At 43.3% G+C, this 20,829-nt stretch overlaps 1 protein-coding gene across 9 annotated transcripts in view; it reads right to left on the reverse strand.

The window, feature by feature from the left end:
- Positions 1-20,829, reverse strand: part of patj (PATJ crumbs cell polarity complex component) — a 117,872-nt gene that overhangs the window by 40,421 nt on the left and 56,622 nt on the right. For all 9 annotated transcript variants that reach the window (XM_071486629.1, XM_071486627.1, XM_071486630.1 and 6 more), the window contains 9 exons: positions 16,286-16,603; positions 15,650-15,794; positions 15,087-15,141; positions 14,431-14,511; positions 14,234-14,305; positions 13,655-13,832; positions 13,178-13,288; positions 12,594-12,653; positions 12,196-12,295 (listed from right to left, as the gene is read on the reverse strand). In XM_071486629.1, the coding sequence (XP_071342730.1) occupies positions 12,196-12,295; positions 12,594-12,653; positions 13,178-13,288; positions 13,655-13,832; positions 14,234-14,305; positions 14,431-14,511; positions 15,087-15,141; positions 15,650-15,794; positions 16,286-16,603 (1,120 nt within the window). The remainder of the gene's footprint in view (positions 1-12,195; positions 12,296-12,593; positions 12,654-13,177; positions 13,289-13,654; positions 13,833-14,233; positions 14,306-14,430; positions 14,512-15,086; positions 15,142-15,649; positions 15,795-16,285; positions 16,604-20,829) is intronic.

Consider the following 20,829-nt stretch of genomic DNA (forward strand, 5'->3'; position numbering starts at 1 on the left):
CCCTTCAACCTCCACAAAGACCCAGGAACTCTTCACATCTCCCTGGAGCCTCCTCAAGGACTCCTGGAGCTCCTGAAAGACCCCGGGTCCCTGCTTCAGTAGCACTGCTCTGAAGATTTGCATATTCAGCACGAATGAGCTGTAAATGATCCACTCAATACAGACATGATGACTGTGTGTGTGTGTGTGTGTGTGTGTGTGTGTGTGTGTGTGTGTGTTGATGCAGAATCATCTCTATCTCTGCTTCCTGTCCTCATCTATCCTCCACCCCTCCCCTTTGATTTTTGCAACATTCTCACACACACACACACACACACACACACAGTCTATTGGGAGCTGATGCAGCCAACTGTTCTGTTATGATAGCTTATTGATCCAACACACACACAAAATACAAATGCTTGGGTGAATCTGCACACACTCGAGGACAAACACACACACACACAGCTTGTTCTAACATACATCTATGGATATGCACACATGCACAGAGAGGAAAAAACCTCATCAACATACAATTAGACACACACACACACACGCCGCAGTTTTGATTGTCCCCTTATCACCATTCAGACCAGCACCTCCCCTCTGCCTCTACATGACTCATAAATCAGCCAACCAAGGCATCACAGTGTCTGAGAGAGCAGCCTCAATTAAGAACATTCACACACACACACACACGCACACACACGCACACACACGGATGGAAGCTGGTCTCTGCTGAACTGGTTTCCAGCAGCAGTGGGCACTGTGACAAAACCCCTGGAGTCTGTCCAGTCAAACCAGTTTACATGGCAGCATGTGAACTGGAAAGTCTCCATTCAGGATGTCTGCCTCATTGAATTTACACTGCTGGTGTGGGTCCAGTATTGTGAGGATTTTGGCCACAAGGACACACAAGATGAAATATTTTCTCCTCAGGAGGAGGTGGAGAGTTACACTGTGAAGACACAACTAAAAGACTGAGAAGTAAACACATATTTTTACTGCAACTAAAGAAAATGAAGAAACACAGCAGAACCAACGAGATGTCAAACCTCAGTGTTTCCCAGAATGACCCATAAGAACATCACATTACGACTGATGGTCAAGGAGGATGGACGGTGAATGAGGATGAAAAAAAATAAAAAATAAAAATCAATTATTGTATTAACCTTAGTTTATTTGCCATGTGCAGACACTGTAATCAGAAATCATTTTTAAAATCCTGGTATTGTTAGTGGAGTTTGGCAGAGTGGCCCAGTATCTATGTTCTTTTCTGACTGATGCTCCTCGTGAGGACCGTCTCAGTGCTCTTATTCTGTAAATTATAAGACAGGTACACTGTGAGTCAGTGAGTTCATACCCAGCGTGACCCTCATAGATGTGATTTATCAAAGTTTGGGTCTTTGCTGCGGAACACACTTCACGTGATTTTCACTCAGTGTCTGTTTAGTAAAAACCACCAGATTAATCCTGGACTCTGGTCTGGACACAAACACCTCAATGGTTATTTCAGTCTCTGTGTTTTGTGTATGTGTCCGTCACAGAGACAGGAGCTGCTGCTGCGTCTGCTCCGGCTCCTGCTGTCACTTCACCTTTCGATTTTAGATCAGGCTGAAAATTTAATTAAAAAGTTGCAGTGTCTGCCTGCTCGGTGTCTGTCCTCTGATAAGTCCTAATGCCAGTGAAGTCACTGTCTACATGTTGTACTTTTTAACTTACCCAAGGCAGCATTATAGGGTTTTATTAATGAAGCTGAAAACTATGCAGGACTCACACACAGGAGTCAGTCCTGAATCCTGCTGGAGTCCTGGGTCGGAATAACTTCAGGTTCTGTGTGGATTTTATTTAACAATCAGTGCTTCTCACTGTAACACACCTGACAAACACACTGGATTCATTTTATTGTAATGTGCACTGTATGGTGTCTAGTCTGAATGACAATAAAAGTCTGTCTGTCTGTCTGTCTGTCTATCTATCTATTCCTCATAAAACATTTGCTAAGACAAATTTTAAAACAATTTAAACCTGCAGGTTTTACATATTTATTTGCTAACTTGCTTGTTGAAAAGCTGAGAAAAGCTGCGCCAGTTAAAATAAAGTGACTTGTCAAACACAGATTAGGTTACAGGTCCAGGCCCAGATAGCATGGAGCCTGGACCTGGACCAGGAGCAGGACCACAGTCCACCTATTAGTGACCTCAGCCTAAAAGACGTGACAGTATTTGCTTTCTAGATTATTTGAGCATTGAAGTAACATATATAGTAACAAGTGTTGTTCAGTCATCCAGTCAACATGGCTGAAGACTAATCACACAAACACAGCTCTGGACTGAAATGTGACTGTTTAACGCTCACTCTGCACTTTTACACATGATGTGCTAGTGTTAGCAAAAATTAAAAAATGAAAAAAATAGAGCTGCAGTGCTTCATTTCCCTGAGAGGAGGACAGAAAAATAAAGACCCTGCATCAGCTGTGATGGCTCAGTGGGAAATCATCTGTTGTTCCTTACTGGAGGCTCTAAAGATAACAGGGTCTGTAAAATGACCAGAATATGAAAGAAAGAAAGTGTTGAAGAGTAAAATCAGAGGCAGAGGAGGCTCTGGAGCAGAAACCTGCAGCTGGTCAACAGTTTCACAGAGAGATACTGCAGATGAAGCACTGCAGTTTAACAGAGGAGGAGGAGGAGGAGGAGGAACAATGAAGCAAGGAGAGGAGGAGGAAGAAGAAAGAAATCTCTGGAGTTTCATCCTGTAAAGGCAGTGAAAAGTGTGTTTGTGTATGTGTGTACTTGTACTTGCTACATAGTAAAGACCAAAAAAAGTATTTTACTAACAGAGTGAGGACATTTTGGGAAAGTGAGGAAATTTTGGCCGGTCCTCACTTTTTGAGACACCTTCAAATCACATGTTGAGGGTTAAGACTTGGTTTTAGAGTTATGGTTAGAATTAGGTTTAGGTTAAGGTTAGGGTCAGGGTTAGGGTTAGGCTCTCAGTTGTGATGGTTAAGGTTAGGGAATGCATTATGTCAATGAGAGTCCTCACAAAGATAGAAGTACAAGTAGGTGTAGGTGTGTGTGTGTGTGTGTGTGTGTGTGTGTTGTGTCTCATCATAGAAGAGCCTGATTAAAAAAATGCGAATGAATTGTCGTGATTTTAAAAGCAGATACTTAAAGAATCCCCAGTTATCAGCGTGTTGGTTTTAGGACGTCAGATTAAAATAATAAATAATTAAAATAATCAACAAGTTTCTCGTCCGTAAGGGAGAAACACACTTACTGTCACATTTGTCCAAACCTTCACACAGAAGTTCCACAAACTTCAGTTATAGTGACACGTCACACATCACGTTTGTTCCATTCAGGTTTTTACGCCCGTCCTCCTCCTCACAGACGTGCACAGTTATATTAACTCATGCTGAGGTGATGTAACTGCGTGATGCTTGTGACTCTGTTTCTCTTCAGCTTCTATTTATATTCAGTTTGTCTCCATCCTCTGCTGCTGCTGCAACGACCCAGTTTCCCTACAGACTCAATCAAGTTTCATCTGATTTAATTCACTTTGTAATGACTGTGGATACAGACTTATTGTCATGGAGCAGTTTAAACAAACTGGACTGACACGAAGAGAAAGAAGCTTTGTCACATCTGTAACTGTGGTTCAACATCTCTGTGGAGGTGGAGTCCTAAAGGTGGCGCTACAGGGAAGCTTTGACACCGTCCTGTAACAAACGAGCCCACAGGTCGTCTGTCAGCAGGTCACTATGACTCATCGTTAGGTTCTGTTGCTAGGCGACATCTAGTAGTCGTAGTAATGGTGACAGGAGCAAAGGGAAAAGTGCGGTGACGTAGTTTATAGAGCGACAAAGTCCACGTCAGGAGGAGGTTGGGGTGGATGGATGAATATGACCCAGGAGAGCGGTGTTCGATTCCCATGTGACAGGAGCAGTTTATGTTGTTTCTATTATTCATGACCATTTGTTGTTATTATTGTAACCATGGCAACAAAGATCGTCTAATGTTGAGGAAGAACTTATTTTAACCCAGATCACCATCTTTTCCTGAACCTGACCAAGACATGAGTGTTGTTATGGTAACCATGGCGATGAAGGTAGGTCTGGTTTGCCTGCAGCTGTAGGGGATATGGATCGAATCAGAGGGTTGTTGGCACAACAGTTTTCGTCGACGTCGTGGTCATGAAATCAGGATTTTAGCAGCAGTTGAGAAATGACTGCCGGTTCTTAATGGAAGATGAAACTGAAAACTCAGCAGCACTGGAGGGAAAGTCAGGCCAAACCAAAGTCGGTAGGATTTATCCTCTGGGGAACCTGAACAGTACAAAATTACTGAGGTGTTTCAGTCTGGATCAGACTCAGGGAGGGAACAAGGTTCTGTGTCTGTCGTCCTCCATTAATGGGGATAAAACCAGCAACGGCAGCAGCACACACTGGTTTTAGTTGGGGAGGCAGCTTTATGAGGCTGACATCATGAAGTCTGATCCTGCCTGAGGACGGCAACAGAACAAGTTCAGTACAAACTGCAGGAAATAAGGCCAGAGAGAGAGAACGGAGAGAGGGATTCATCCTCCTCTCAAGGACAGCTGTAGCACCTGGGGGAGGAGACGGTGCAGTTTTAATAAACTTCAAAAAGGACTGTGTGTGTGTGTTTGTGTGTGTGTACAGATATTAAAAGAGAATAATAAGCAGGCTGCAGTTTGACTTCACTGCTGCCGCTGGGAAGCTGTCCTGCAGCAGCTGGAGGGTCAGAGGTCGTCAGTCTGGGATTCAAACCAACAACTTTAAAATCACAAAACCTGATCCAGAACCCGAAGTCAGTGTGGACACAGGACTGTGTTTATCAAAGGGAGCAGGTGTGCGTGTGTGTGTGTGTTTAGAAGGCCACACCAATCAGGTCAAGGACTTAGCAGCTGAGGTATCAAGCTACTTGTGCAAGACACACACACGCACACACACAGAAGCAGAGTAGCAGCTTCAATAATAGATCGTCTGCTGTGATAATAAGCTAGCTGGTGTGCGTGCGTGCGTGCGTGCGTGCGTGCGTGCGTGCGTGCGTGCGTGCGTGTGTGTGTGTGTGGACCAGCATACTGATGCTGTTCTGCAGCTTCATCTTAACAGTCACAGTCAAACATGATGTAGGAAAAACTCATAGAAATAAATCTAAAACTGTGTCCAGTAAATACAAATCAACCAAACAACTGAAATAATGTGGACAGTAAAAGTGATTAGATCATCAGGGTTCCTCCTCTGGGGAGCAGGAGTGTGAACAGCTGAGCTCCAGGAGAAATCTAAGCAATCAAACTGCTGCAACTGATCGACCATCAACAAAACTGGGCTGTAGGTGAACGAGCCCACGTGACTTTGGCTCCTGTTCACCGACACTATAGTGATGTAATTAAACATGTAAAGGACTTTTTAACCACGTTTGTAAAGACACTTGCTCAGACTCTCCTGTTTATCATCCTCATCAAAGCACATTCAAATGAAGGTTGGAATCAGAATCACTTAACGAAACGTTTGACTCCCGCCTCGCTGTTTCCTGCCTCTGCAAACAAGTCCAGATGCAGGAAGTATGGTCGCGTTCTCCCCATCCTGAGTTACAACTGTGTCCCAGTTCAGGGGCCACATCCTTCAGAGGACACGTCTACTAAGGTGCGGCCCACGTGGCCCTTTGTAGCCATCACGAAGGATAAACCAAAATGAGAATCTGGTTCACGGAGGATTTTCTCTTTTCTCCTGCCCTTACTGCTGCGTTGCAAAGCGGGGCTCCTGTTGCCTAGCAACCTTAGACAACATGAAATCAATTTCCCTTCAGTTCATCTCCACTAAACCTTCATGTTTTCATCAGAGCTGTGTGCCAACAGCGGGCCAACGTTCAGGCGTTGTTCAGTTCTGCCGCTGTAGTTATGGCTGCATCGGTAAAGAGCAGAACACATGAAGCCGCTGGCGGACGACGACTTCCTGTCATGTCACGCCGAGTGAGACGACTCTGCGTCAGACTGTACTACACCCGTTTTCAACACATGAGCAATGAACATCTGGAGAATTGTAGACGTCATTAAATGTCAGAAAATAAAGCTCCTGTTGTTTTATTCCTAGACTCGGTGAGCTGAACAGACTGTGCAGCAGAGGAGCAGGGACAGAAACGTCTGACTGGTTCAGACATTCATGGTCCCCAGAGGCTGAAGATTAATGACTAGTGACAGGGCTTCAGTTCGTGACATGATACCACTAAAGAAAAAATCCACCTCAGCCGTAGTTGCTGTGACAACAGGCTGTCGACATGTTATTATGGGTCGATACTCAGACTGGTCCACTGTGCCGTTTGACCTCTGACCTTGTCTGAGTTTAGAGTCTAAAAACAATATTTTGTGGTTTTTATGGGGGTTATATGCTGGACGATGTCTTAGCCAGGTACAGCGACTTCCTAGGCTTACTCCTGCTAAGATAACCAGCTCCTGGCTTTAGCATTGTTCTTAAAATGATATCAATTTTCTCATCTAACTTTTGACAAGAAGCTGAATTTGCTTCTCAAAATGTCAAACTATTCTTTTCAGTTTTGGTTAAAGGAGCTGTATCTAAGTTTTTCTATTGCTACATAGCTAACGTTAGCATTAACAGCTGTTTACTTCCCAGTCTAGAAGAAATGTGAGTTCAGCATCAAACTTCCTTCCTTTATTCACAAGCAGCTGTCTCCAGAGGCAGAGAAACATGAGTATTAACTCTTGTTTTGCTTCTATTTCTATTACTTCTTCGCTTTTACTGAAGTTAGCATGTTAGCTGGCTAGCCCCAGTCTGTCTCAACACTTTCTGATACCGAGTCACTGCAGCGTCCAGGAGGTTTTACAACGTGTTGTATTGAAAACATAACGATGGCTGAAGCTCTCGGAAAGTAAACAGCTGTTAATGCTAACGTTAGCTCTGTAGCAATAGCAAAACCCACACATAGCTCCATGAAGCCAGGACAAACATGGAGGTCATGGTCTTCAAGGGTCAACCTGGTTCCAAGGAACTGAGACTCAACTCAGTCTAATCAGGATGGGTCTCAGTTCTGTGTGTTTGAAGGCGAGAGGGAGAACGAGAACCAAGAGAACGGAGAACTTTGCAGTTCAATTGTTAGTTTCTATTAATGTTTAGTTTTATTTTCTTCTGTTGGCTGCAGGATGTCTTACTGTTGGTGCAGGAGGTGGAAACAGGACTTTATTTATATAAATGTTTCTGAAGCAGATGGATGAATTACTTCAGTTTCTATGACTTTACATTTGTTCTGCTCTTTTACTCTGCAGCTGCCTGTTTATTGAGCTAATTAACTGATTATCCTCGGGTCTACGGGGGTCAGGGGTCCGTCTTTTTTGAAAATTAATTCATGCACGTTGTTTTTCCCAGTCCATTTCAGACTAGGTCCAAACTTTTGGACCAATGAAGACCTCTATAAAGAACCAGGAAATGAACAGCGGTCTCTGGTGTAGAGGTCGTACCCTGTACTGACTCAGTCATCCACCCCAACCTGCTGCACAGAGAGTTTTGAGGCCAGATATTTGCTGCTCTGCTGCTTCTGCTCTGACAAAACCAAACGCGAAACAGCATTTGTTATTGTGGCAGTAGCCAAAGTCATTTTTCACCTGGAGTATAAATGAGACAACGAGCAGAGAGAAGAAGAAGAGACAGCAGGATGGTCAGAGAGACGAGCAGCACTGAGCTGCTCTGGCAGAAAACACAACAACCAGCCATTAAATGTGCTTTTGGCACAAACCTTTGGACAGATGATGCCCCCCCCTCCACTTCTGATGCCAAACATGATGTTATGTTTGGAGGGAGTTTAATCAGCTGTGACTCAGTGACATCATCTGTGTTGAAGTGTAAACAAACTGAATCTACGCTGCATCACAGAGGCTGTTTTCAGCCTCCATCATTTTACTGCCACGGCCCCCCCCCCCGCCCTTCTTCCCAGTTCAGGGTAGAGATAATAGGGGTCCCAGGTCCCAGGTCCAGACCACAGACTAGGCACTGATGTATAATGATCATCTCAAATGAACCTGCTGGAGCCTTTAGTTTATGTTGGTTTTAACAGGAAGTTTTATTCAGTAAAAACACGTTTCTAGTGTCTGAATCTATAATTAACACTTGAATTCTACAAACTGTTGAAACTGCTTAAAACAAATTCAAAGAAGCTTCAGCTGCAGCTCTGAACACATCACAACATTTATTCTTTTAAACTGAATCTGAAGATTAAAACTTGCCATTAAATTTTATCCAAGAGCTTAAACTTTAGACACAGTTCAACCTGAGTCGGACTGTTGTCATTTCAGTGGGTAGTTTCACTGGGACCAGACTGATCCTCTGTGTTTCTAATAATGTCACAGTCATCATATGAACCTGTTAAGTAAAACGTCTACCATAAAATGATCAAACATGTTTCACTCAGACATCAGTTGATATTCAGTATCCCACTGGGTTTATTTGGGTTTATCATCATGTTCTTCTAAGGATTCCTTGGCTTTTTTTCTGCAATGAAAATGTTTTCACATCTTCTGAAAAACATTTTATGTGTGGATACCTATTATGTTTTATTAATGCTAATAATTTGGATTTGGAAAAGTAAAAGTGACTCAAATACAGACTTTCCTTTTTCTGCATGAAGAACAGACGTGGAGGAGAAATCACCATGTAACATTATTCCAGCATAAACTGGGCATTTTAATAGCGTTGTACTCGCTGTATGTGATTGTGTCTTATAGGAAAAGATGAAATTAAAATGAAAATAACAAAGGAAAAAATTTGAGGAAAAATAAATAAATCAGTACATTATTCATTGGCACAGACATTATTTCCAATCAGAATACCTCATACCTCACAATTACATCCAATAATTTGTTAGATTTACAATTCAACAGGACAGATGTTAAAACAGATGTTAAGGTGTAAAACAAATCCAGCTCAGAACAAACAGCTCATCTAAAAACAACCCAACCAGGAGAGAGCGGCTTAGACCCCAACTCAAAAACACCAGATTCCAGTAAAACCAGCAGAAAATAAAACAACCAAAAACCTGCAACCAGCAGCCCGGAAAAATAAAAACACCCCTCACAGCCCCGTCCGCCTGCTTCAAACAGACCAAACCAAACACACCCAAACCAGAGGGAGGCAGAGGCAGCGAGAGAAGCCCAACACCCAGACAGACAGACCAAAGAGAACCAAAAGGAATAAAAAATAACAATAAAAAGAAATCCTCCACTCTGATGTAACTGGCCTATGGGCAGGACGGAGGGACTGCTGGTTCAAACAAGCCCTGCAAAGACAGAAACACACACATTAACACAGTGCTGTACTGGCCTGTCTGCTGGTTCAGAGCACAACAGCCAAACACACACACATCAAGATGAACTGAGATATGAACTGAAATACTCTGAGACACACTGAACCTCTCAGACATTAACTGACACTATGAGACAAACACAGACACTTTAGATACTGAGAGAGGCAAAAAGATACTGAGATAAACTGAGATAATCAGAGATAAACTGAGATACTGTGAGATAGTCTGAGATGAGATGAAATGCTCTGAGACACTGAGATACACTGACATACTCAAACACACTGAGACAGTGCTCTGGGATAAACTGAGATAGTTACGTAAAAATAAACCAAGATACACTGAAATACACTGAGATAAACTGACAAGTGACAAACCTTGTGATTAACTGTGATAGTCTGAGATAATTTGACATAAACTGAGGTAATGTGAACACTTGAGATGTAACAGGGTTCATTAGGGTTCACTGAGATACTGTGAGATGAACTGATGCTCTTCACTGAAATATTTAAATATACATTTAGATGTTCTGAGATTTTTGAGATACACAGAGATACTTTGAGATATATGTGTGTGTCTGTGTGTATCAGTCTTACAGTCTACAGGTGTAGAAACTGCGTGTGTGCTATGAGCCTGTTGAGAAGTGGAACAGCCCATTTACAGGCTACTGAGGCGTGAAAAGAGAAAATGCCAACAACTGATGCTAATGCTAACCCAGATAGCATGTGACTGTCTCTTCGTGCTGCGGACGCCTCCGAACGTTGTATATGACAACACAACTCCAGCGTTAGACTGCAGCTCCGACTACATGTCGACCAACTCGTCTTTAAAAGAGCTTTAAGATTTAACACACACACACACATACACAGGAAGCTGTTGTCACAGTTGTTTAACGCTCTAATGGATCAACTGATTTGAATTAAACACTGACACAACCTCCTCATACAAATGAGAGAAACAAACTGAGGGAGACACAGAGACGTGGTTCAACACTCAGATGTCAACAAACCTCATGAACATAAACCATAAACAGAACTTACAGCCAGGGAACCAGTGGATACACTCACCAACAGACTGATTTAATACCAAGATTAAAATGATCAAGATTCAGGTCATCTCACTTTTCAGAGAGAGAGAGACAAAGAGAGAGAGAGAGAGAGAGAGAGAGAGAGACAGAGACAGATAGGGGGAGAGGGGGAGAGAGAGAGAGAGAGAAAGAGAGACAGAGAGACAGAGACAGACAGAGAGAGAGAGACAGAGACAGACAGGGGGAGAGAGAGAGAGAGAGAAAGAGAGAGAGAGACAAAGAGAGAGAGAGAGTGAGAGACAGAGAGAGAGAGAGAGAGAGACAGACAGAGACAGACAGGGGGAGAGAGAGAGAGAGAGAGAGAGAGAGAGAGAGAAAGAGAGACAGAGAGACAGAGACAGACAGAGAGAGAGAGACAGAGACAGACAGGGGGAGAGAGAGAGAGAGAGAGAGAGAAAGAGAGAGAGAGACAAAGAGAGAGAGAGAGTGAGAGACAGAGACAGAGAGAGAGAGACAGAGACAGAGACAGAGACAGACAGGGAGAGAGAGAGAGAGAGACAGAGAGAGAACACTGATTACAGACACTGATTGCTATTTGGCAGAGGACCATCAAATGGACGGACACACACACACACACAGAGTTCATTAACAGGTGAGAATCCACAACAGTGATGAAGCAGCAGGTGAAGCAGAGTCAGGAGCCCTAAAGTCTTTACTGAATATCCACATTAGAGAGCTACCTTTGCTCTTCCTGTTCCTGTTCCTGTTTCCTGTTTCCTGTTCCTGTGCTTTTTAATTTGTTTGTTTCTCTACTACACTTTAGTTCCCTTTGTTATTTGGGGAAACTTCCCACATCTCACTGCCCCTGAACTGTTTCTGGTCCATTTTCATCTTTAACTATTTCATCATCATCTTATTTTTCCTTTGACCTGTTTTTTAGTGTCTGGTTTTATTCCCTCTTGTTCTAACACTTCTCTTTACCAGTGTCAATCACTCTGATATGTGCTGTGCAAATAAAGTTGCCCACCTGGTTGGACAGGTGATCTATAATTTAAGACATGAAATGATCTCATCTCTGTGAAGGTCTGATGAAGTCACACCATTGGTCAGCCGAGCGTTGGAGTTTCCTCATTGGCCGTAGCTCTTTCAAAATGATTTGGTGCAAACATTTTTAATTCCATTATCGGGGGCGTTTACAGAACATCCACAACAGTTTTCACTGTCGGATCCTTCAGGGACAAATCTAGAGACCTTCTGGACAAACTTTTGTTTCTCTTCACAGAAGAAGATGAACATGTTTCATCACTGTTTCAAACTCGTCCCGTTGTCATGACAACAGAAACAGAAAAACATGTGAATGAGAACAGCTCAGAGGAGGCGAGACCAGCTGACAACGACCTGATGACGTCATGAATATGCTAATTAGTGTATTACATCATCTAGCATCATTTAGCAACTTTTCCAGCAGCTTTATCTTCTTTCCACTGAACTTAGTTTACGTTTCCACCACAGTTTTCAACCACGTCCTCAGTTCCCAACAACACTTTGTCCTCAAGGGGGGGACTAGTCTGGACTTTCCACATCTGTCTTCATGGAAACCTTTGACACAATGTCCCGTCAGCTTTGTCTTTAATACACGAGACTCAAACAGACCGGGACACTTTGACCCCTGAGTCACGTGGCCTCAGGAGTGTTGTGTTGTTTTCTCTTGTGTCTGTTAACTGGCAGGTGAAGAGTTTCAGCCTCATGTTTGTGTGTGATGAGTGTATTTTTACCGCGTGTCTGTGAACGCAGCATGAAGACAGAATCAGAGGGGGAAGCTGCTGCAGTGCAGCTGAGAGCAGACAGTGTGATACTGACCTTTGGCCTGCTCCAGGTCAGAGTTCACCTCGGACCCTGTCTGGCTGGGAGGTCTGTAGGGCGGGGGCTGTCTTTGAGGGGGTGTGGTTAATCCTGGTTTCTGCAGGGAGGGGAAATGAACACACAGAAAACCTCGGTCACTCTCTGTGTCCCAGTCGTCACAGGAGGACACGGAGGAGTGGACTCTGCTGAGGTGGTGCTGCCCTCTGCTGGACTCTACAGGCCTCAAAGCCTGACACTAAGAACCAGAGTTTGATGAATGTGAAGATAGAGACAGAGGAGGAGACAGGTGTCATGATATACACCTGTCTCCACAGAGTGATGAACTACAACAATTACATAAATGTCTGTCTCCACCTCGGACATGTGACCTGATGTGAGGCTGTTTCTGTTCTTACCGGAGACGCTGTCCTCTTCGCTTTGTGTTTGCTGTAGCTGGGAGCCAGTAGAGACACAGGCTGAAACACACACCAACACACACACACAGTGAGACTCGTAAATGTACCACATTTACATTATCTGCTTGCACTGACAGGTGTGTAATCTGTGTGTTAAACACTCTGGATAGAGGAGATGTGATTTTAACATTACCAGAGTATGTGAGCCATGTTTCACCCCCACCCCAGTGATAATTACAGCCGCAGTGACTTCCTGTTTCCTCCTGTCATTTAAACCTCGTCCTTGGATTTTTAAGTGAATTAAAAAGTCAAACATGTTCACACCACCATGCAGACCTGTCTCAGAACCAACATGTCAACCGTAAAAACTGAAGCCGACCCTGTAAATGTTCATCAGTAGGTACAGGAACTGCAGCACCACTGTCTCATTAACAGCAGCTGAATCAGCTGTGATCAGCTCCCGTCTGCAGTGAACCGTCACTGGATCAGAGTGATGATGAAGGAAACTTAAAAACAGGAGGATTCTGAATGGAGTTCCTGCTGCTCCTCCTGAGTGAACAGAGCTTTACAGTGAGCGTTAGTACCCGTGGTGTGGCTGACAGGCTCTGCACGATGAAGACGATAGGGCTCGGAGCTGATTTAATGGCGTTGACTGCCTCCTCGTGACTGGCAGCTTGTAGGTCGACACCTGACACCTGCACACAGACACACACACACCAGACAATGTGAAGATATTCAGACAAACACTTCATCCCCTGTCTGAGGTGGTGAGAAGACGTCACCTGTTGTTTTTTAATGTTTTAAAATCCACAGCTTCAGGACCATGAGTGAAAACTGAGACAATAAAACTGTGGATGTTGTTTTTCTGAGCCATTTTTAAACTTGCAGTGTTTGTCCAGTATAAAAAACACACAGGATGGTTGTGGGTAAAAGGGAGTTTCTGCACCTCAAACACAGAATCTCTGTCGCCTGGGAACACTGCACGTATTCAGCCATAAAACTAAAAAACACATGCATGTATTGTAGCTGTGGGGTAAGGTGTGATCCAGGTGTGATCATACCTCCAGGATCTTGTCTCCGGTCTTCAGACACTGCGTCTTGGCAGCAGGACTGTTGGGTAAAACCTGCTTGATGAAGATTCCCTTCAGTTCCTCTCCGTTCCTCAGACGCTTGATGACGTGACGACCCCCCACAATGCTCAGACCCAGAGACTGATCCTCCTCAGCCCACACTTCCACCCTGCAGGGCGGAGAGACTCTTTACTGCACCTGTACACTGCACCTGGTCCAGTCAGACACGTCACCACTAAAGACACATGTTGGTACTGGTTTGAGTTCTCTTCAAAAGGTCTCCAATCTGTTTGGCTGAGTTTAGCCTTTGACCTCTGACACAACTGTGACTGTGCTGCTCTCACAGGCGCTGATTCAGATTAGATTCATGTCCCTAACAGGCTGCTGTACAAACTGGATGGAGTTTTTCCTGAACGAGCGGACAACATTTAGAGGAACAGAAAATGCCCCAAAATCAGTTGACAGCATGAAAGGAACAAATCTGGACTGGGGGGCTTTGGATGACCCCACCCACAGCTGCAGCTTGTGAGCAGAGGAAACACATAAGGTGTGTGTATGTGTGTGTGTTACCTGCGGGGGGGTCCCCAGTGACTGAAGGCAGGAGTTTCCTCTCCCTCCCCCTCCTCTCTTTCAGGGAGATCACTGTGAACACACACACACACACACACACACACACACACACACACACACACACACACACACACACACACACAGTTACAGCCTCAGGTTTCTGCAGCAGTCTTTTTAACCAGCTGGAGGTCTCCTACCTATGGCCTCTTCTGATTGGTAGAGAGCCTCCTCCCTGGCTCCGCCTCTTCCTCGTCTCCATGTCAATCATCCTGACAGACCTCCACAGGAAGAAAACAAAACAAAAAAAACTCTTTCATTCAGAACGTTTCACTGATGAATCAGTTCACCTGTTCACTCCAACACAACAGCTAAGCCAGGATTTAAAGTTTAACATTCAGATTTGAAGTTTTTCTGCTGGAATACAGGTTCATCACCTGACAAAGCTGCTCTGAGTTAAAGACCTGAGTGACAGTTTCCAACTGTAGATAAATAAAACTAAAAGTAGGACAGAGGAAGGTTCAGTTATTGTTTCAGTAGATAACGACACTCATGGAAACGTGTGAGAGCTTTGTTGGTCGAGGACTTTCAGACACTGAGTGGTTTGTTGAGTATGAAATAATGTGGATCACATGCTGAGGCTCTGATGGAGATCTGGAGCAAAATGTTGGACTCCACCTTCATCATGTTGTAGAAGAGGTTAACACTCTTAATGTTGAGGTTATTAACTAATCTGTAAATACTGATGAGAGCATCAGCAACCAGCAGAGGGCGACACAGGACCAGAGAAGGAGACGGAGAGGAGGAGAGAGAGGGATGAAGAAGACATGGAGGAGGATGGAGGATAGATACTGACTCTGTGTCGGTGTCTGTCAGAGTGAGCTCAGAGTCCGCTTCACTGTCTCTGGAGTCTGGGAGAGCCACACACACACACACACACACACACACACACACACACACACACACACACACACACACACACACACACACACACACACACACACATACACACACACACACACACACACACACACACACAAAAGAAGTTAGTAAAGTCACATCAGCAGGATGTCAGTTTCACAAAAACTACAAATGAAATACTCTGATAATCAATGAATTGATTATCTGTTGTTGTGATGTTGTAAACACGAGGTCCCGTTACTGACGCTGACACTGGAGCTTCACTTATTTATTGTTTAATTGTAATTGATTGTTTGTTCTGTCTTTGGATGTAAAAGCCGTTCACTCTATTTAAACTCTGCTCTTGGTTTTGTGTTATTAGTGTTGTGTACAGCACTGAATGTTGCCTGTAATTAAAACCAGATGCAACATTATCACCTTTATCCAGCTCCTCCCTCGCCTCCTGTAAACAATCTGATTTCATATGGTGATGATGAAGATTTAGATTCTCTCTCTCACCCTGAATCAGGTTTCCAACAGACATGATGCTCCCCAGGTCTGATCTCCCCAGGTCTGATCTCCCCAGGTCTGATCTCCCCAGGTCTGATCTCCGCAGGTCCTCCTCCTCCTCTCTGGGCTCCTCCTGCTTCTCTCTTCTCCAGCTCTGAGAGGAGAAATCAGTCAAACATTAACTAAAAATCACAATAAACACAGTGAACACAATGGAAAGGCATCAATGACACTGTACGTAACTATTACCGCTCATGACGACCTAACTTTTCCACTTCCAACAAAATAAAATTTAAAATGATGATGATAAATGCTGTCAAATGACGGTTGTGTAACAATATCTGCACTATAATATCTGACATGGTGAATTCAGTGTGATGCACATTTTCTCAACAGAGAACTAGAACACACTGCTCTCGTTCACTGGTTCATTCAAATCACTTTAACTCAACACTTCCTGCTGATGATCTGTTAGTGAATCTGTATCTGAACAGGTGCTGGATGAGGCTGCACACGTGATAGTGAATCATGATTTGTTTTGATCAGAACTGAAATCACAATATTCATCACATGTTCTCTCTTCACATCACGTTTTCCTTAGGAAGATGAAGAACAATAAGATCAAGATGAAATGTGAAATCTCACAGATAGTTCTTCTGTCGCCTCCTCCGGTGCGGCCCGGCCCAAGGAGGCGAGCTTCCACTCCTCCCACGACGGAGGTGGTTTCCTGGGGAGAGAGCCCATCCTGTCCTCCTCTCTCTCCTCTGTCTTCACCTTCTCCTTCTCCCCCTCCTCCTCGTCCACAGCCATCTCCCTGCCCTCCTCTACAGACAGGAGGTCAGAGGTCAGAGAGGTGGTGGTGTAGCGAGGCAGGCCTCCATCCAGGATCAGCTCCGGCTCCTCTTCCTCCTCTTCTTCTTCCTGTCGGAGATCTTCAGGCAGGATAGAGCCGTCACCGAAACCCTGAGACAAAATTTTTAAAAAAACAAAAAACAAAAAAACAGTACAACATCAACCAACAGTGAGAGGTCAAAGGTGAAAGGTCAGAGTAACTGAAACAAATCCTCTTGTGAGTCTGGAATAATGATGATGATGGTGATGATGAAGGACCAGAACTGAAATCAAGGAGAACAATGCTTTTCACAATAAAGTTCACACTGATGATCTCTGTTTCATTTGACTGAAGCTGAATCTGTATGATGAGTTTTTTTTCAAAATAAAAGCTCTCCATATATTTGTTCTGAAGACAAAAGAAACAATCATGAAAAAAAAGTTCTACTTTGTGATTTTACTTATTTATCTGTGATCAATAAGACTGTATCAGCCCATATTATTATTTTTTAATACAAACTCACAACATTTACTCTTTTTAAAAAATCTGGGCTGAAGATATATATTAAATTATAAGGGACTGACGAGCTCTTCAGCCTCTTTTAAATTAGTCTTAAAGACATATTTTTACATATTTTTGAATCTACTTCTAACTTCTTAAATCTATTATTATATTAAATCATTCTCCAGTTTCTTATTTTATTGATCAATTTAATCATTTTAAAATTCTCTCATTTTTACTTCACTTTCTCATTGTTGCACTTTTCTCTTATCTATCATGTTGTAAAACCCTTTAAACAGTTTTTAAATCTAAATTTTTTATTTTATTCTATAATTTATTTATTTTATCTTTATTTTTTTTATTGTTCTTGATTTGTAAAGCACTTTGTAACTGTGTGTTTTGAAATATTCTCTATAAATAAAACGTATTATTATTAAAAGCTTATTATTTGTGTGAGTTGTGTTTTCTTCAGCCTCTGATGGACAAGATCAATAACATCCAACACTCCCCGCTGACTTTTCCTGATACTGATCAGACAACATGTTTATCAATATGTACAAATGATCTATGATGATAACATCAGCTCATATTTTAGCCTGGTTACATTCATCAGTCGGGTCTGTGTGAGCACTGACCAGAGGTTTACCTGTTGTCAACTGTCGGACATTAACGGATCAACAGCTCAATCATGATCATTACGCCTTGTTAAAACAAAAAAATAAAGGCTTCTTCTTCTTCTTCTTCTTCTTCTTGACTTTAAGAGGTTTTGGAGGGAATAGAGTCAAAAAGATTAAATAAAAACACACTAAACCAAATTCATGAGTCCAGTGGATCTTGCTCTGTCTATATTTTTTGGACAGCTCAGCACCTGTGTGACAGGTGACTCAAGAGAATGGACAGTAAATCAGTAAAACTGCAGGATCCAGAGACTCGGAGCCGTTCGCCTTCAGCTCGTCTCCTCAGTGAAGAAACTGAACTGAAAAAACGCAGCTCGCACTAAATCTAAAACTTGACTTACTTTGAAAATTAGCCGTTCTCTCTGAACACATAATGGTTTTCTCCAACTCCCCAAAGAGCCTCCCTCAGCAGATACTGAGGGGGTATCCTGTTCTTAACATTATGATGCAGACATTAGCCCGCGCCGGGAAATATTAATGACAACACTTAGGCTAATTTCCATCGACGAAGCCTCATCTTCAAGGACTCTGTTCCTCTTCTTTTAATTTGGGCCTGGGAAGCTGGCCCATCTCGGCCATATAATGGAGGTGAGGAGCAGACGGCAGCAGCAGCAGAGAGCTCATAACGCTAACAGGATGTTCTGCAGACTGATGTGTATTGGCCGTGACTGCCTGGCCTCATATTCATAAGATTTAAAGACGTTGTCATTTAATATCTGTGCCATTAGACGATGAGGACAGTTGAGATGACGAGTCGGCTGCTTCAGACTTTCTGCAGCGTCTCAGGAGGCAGCGCTGCAGAGAGCATGAACTCAAACCAGGCTGCATGTAGGCTGAAGGACTCTGGCTTACATCATGATCTTTGTCGCACTGCTAAAAGTTGTGATTTACATATTATTAATGGTAACTGATGAATAGCTGCATGCTCGGTCCTGGTTTAGATCCATTTCCACCTGGCGTTAACCTGTTATCATGTGCTTTGTATCTGGAGAGTTTGTCTGGGAAAGGAAAGTAATTTAATAGTAAAACAGTAAATTAATCCATAAAATGTCATAAAAATGAAAAAGTGATGAAAAGGTGATGTCTTCAAAAGTTTTGTTTTGTTTGAGTCACAGCTCAAAACCCAAAGATTTTCAGAAGAAGAGCAGAAATTCTGAACGACTGGAGGTTTTATTTTTATTATTAATTACTGAAATGTTGAGAGGCCTGATTAATTTTCTGTCAGTTTACACAAACATTACAACCATCATCCAAACAGTTTGGACATATTTAAAAAAAATATTTTTAGGTAATTTAACTTTAACTTAACTGCTTCCTATATCTCAAGCTGCCTGTCAAAATAAGAGCTCCAGACAAGTAGAGCTATAACAGCAGCATCAGGAGACTCTGAGGGACCACTATGTGAGACAAGACTAGGGTCATGTGACTGATGGAAGTATCTGAGCTAACACTAGTGCTACCAAGCTTCTCCACTGGATCTTATCACCTTCTCTCAGTTTAAATGATGTTAACACAGTTAACAGCTTCTGTGACACGACCTTCACCCTCACCAGAGCAGAGGGGCAGAAACACTGCTGCCTCTGACAGAGCAGCAGAGGAAACACGTTTCTGAATCCTCACTCTCAAAAGAGGTTACAGGAGGAGACGGAGCTGCAGAGCTCATTACGCAGCCTGAACTGATGGACGGAGGCTACATTAATGTTTTTTAGAGGCTGTGGTGAAGAAAGACCAGGTAACATGAATCAAAACGGTTTATGATTTGACCATTTCAGGACGGGACTGGTGCAGCCTCATTACTGGGAGTCTGGGCTCAGCTCTAGAGACGGGTGAGGAGCTCAGGTATCTGCAGGAGCTCACAGTACAAACACTGGTTCTTACCCTGGAAAGTGCCTTGAGACAAAGTCTGTTGTGACTTGGTGTTATACAAGTCAAATGAAATTGAATTGGATGAAAAGGGAGACAGGTGAGGTGGTCCAGGCCCCTTCAGAGAATTTCTCTTGTCAGCTGGGAGGAGGGACAGAACCAGAACACCTGAGCTGGAGGTCAAGGTCGAGCCAGTTTCAGTTTCTGTCTTTGTCTCAACAAATCAGAAACCAAAGGGTTAAAATCAGATGAGAATAAAGGAGAGAAGAGTCAGTCTCATTGTGTTGTGGTACTATTGTGTTGTGTCAGTCTTATTGTGTTGTATTATTGTGTTGTGGTATTATTGTGTTGTGTCAGTCTCATTGTGTTGTGGTCGTTACAGTTGTGCGTCGCTGATGTTTGCAGGCTGTACAGTTGTTGTTCATGTCTCGATCAGTTTGAAGTCGCAGCACAAAGAGGATCAGAGTAATGTGATGACAGCCTGTAACTACGGCAGCAGCTCGTCTTCTACACTTGACCTCTAAAAGTTAACGAGGTGTGGATGTGTAACGGGGGTCTCTCTCTGGTCAGCGGGCTGGCGTGACAGAGAACGATCCGGCGGTGAAGTGACAGCGCCGACCCGGCTGTCTTTATGGAAACCCATCAGAGACCTGTGGGCTGTGAAAAACCCTCTTCAGCCAAATGGGCTGCATATAAAACAGGAAATAAAACAGCAGCGCAGAGGACGGAAAGTAACACAGCCGAGCTCAGCAGAGTACAGTAGAGTACACAGGTGAGGTGGTGAGGTGGTACAAGTGTCGTCATGACGACCGCAGCTGAAGGCGCTGAAGACGAGGAGCTCCGTTTATGATGGTGCGGTGATTAAGATTTTCCCTAAAGTCATTCAAATCCTTATTTTCAATCTTCATCTGGTTCTTTTAATAAAAGTCTTTGCAGACAAATTGTTTTCTTGCAGACACAAAATTCAGGTTGGTGACAGATTAAACAGCTGATCAGTTTATTTATTCCTGCCACAAAGCATGATGGGATATTAACTGTTTCACTGCACCTGTGTGGAGGCATCTGCACTCACTTTTCCCTCCTCCCCCATCTGTTATTTTATGATGTTTAAAATAGCAAAGCCAGATCAAAATTAGTTGTGTGAGTAAATTAACAGCTGACATTTATATGTTGATTATTTATGGCATCTTGTTGGCAGGGGGCCAAGATGTAAGTGAGATAAAACCCTCCTCTTTATGCCAGGTGGTTCTTCGCTGGAGTCTCATCCATTACAAACATCATACGACTTGTCGGGTATTGTCCCAAACATATCGCAC

The sequence above is a fragment of the Trachinotus anak genome, unplaced genomic scaffold (assembly GCF_046630095.1).
Source record: "Trachinotus anak isolate AG129_WGS33_773 ecotype Australia unplaced genomic scaffold, CSIRO_AGI_Tana_v1 ptg000010l, whole genome shotgun sequence".
NCBI lineage: Eukaryota > Metazoa > Chordata > Actinopteri > Carangiformes > Carangidae > Trachinotus > Trachinotus anak.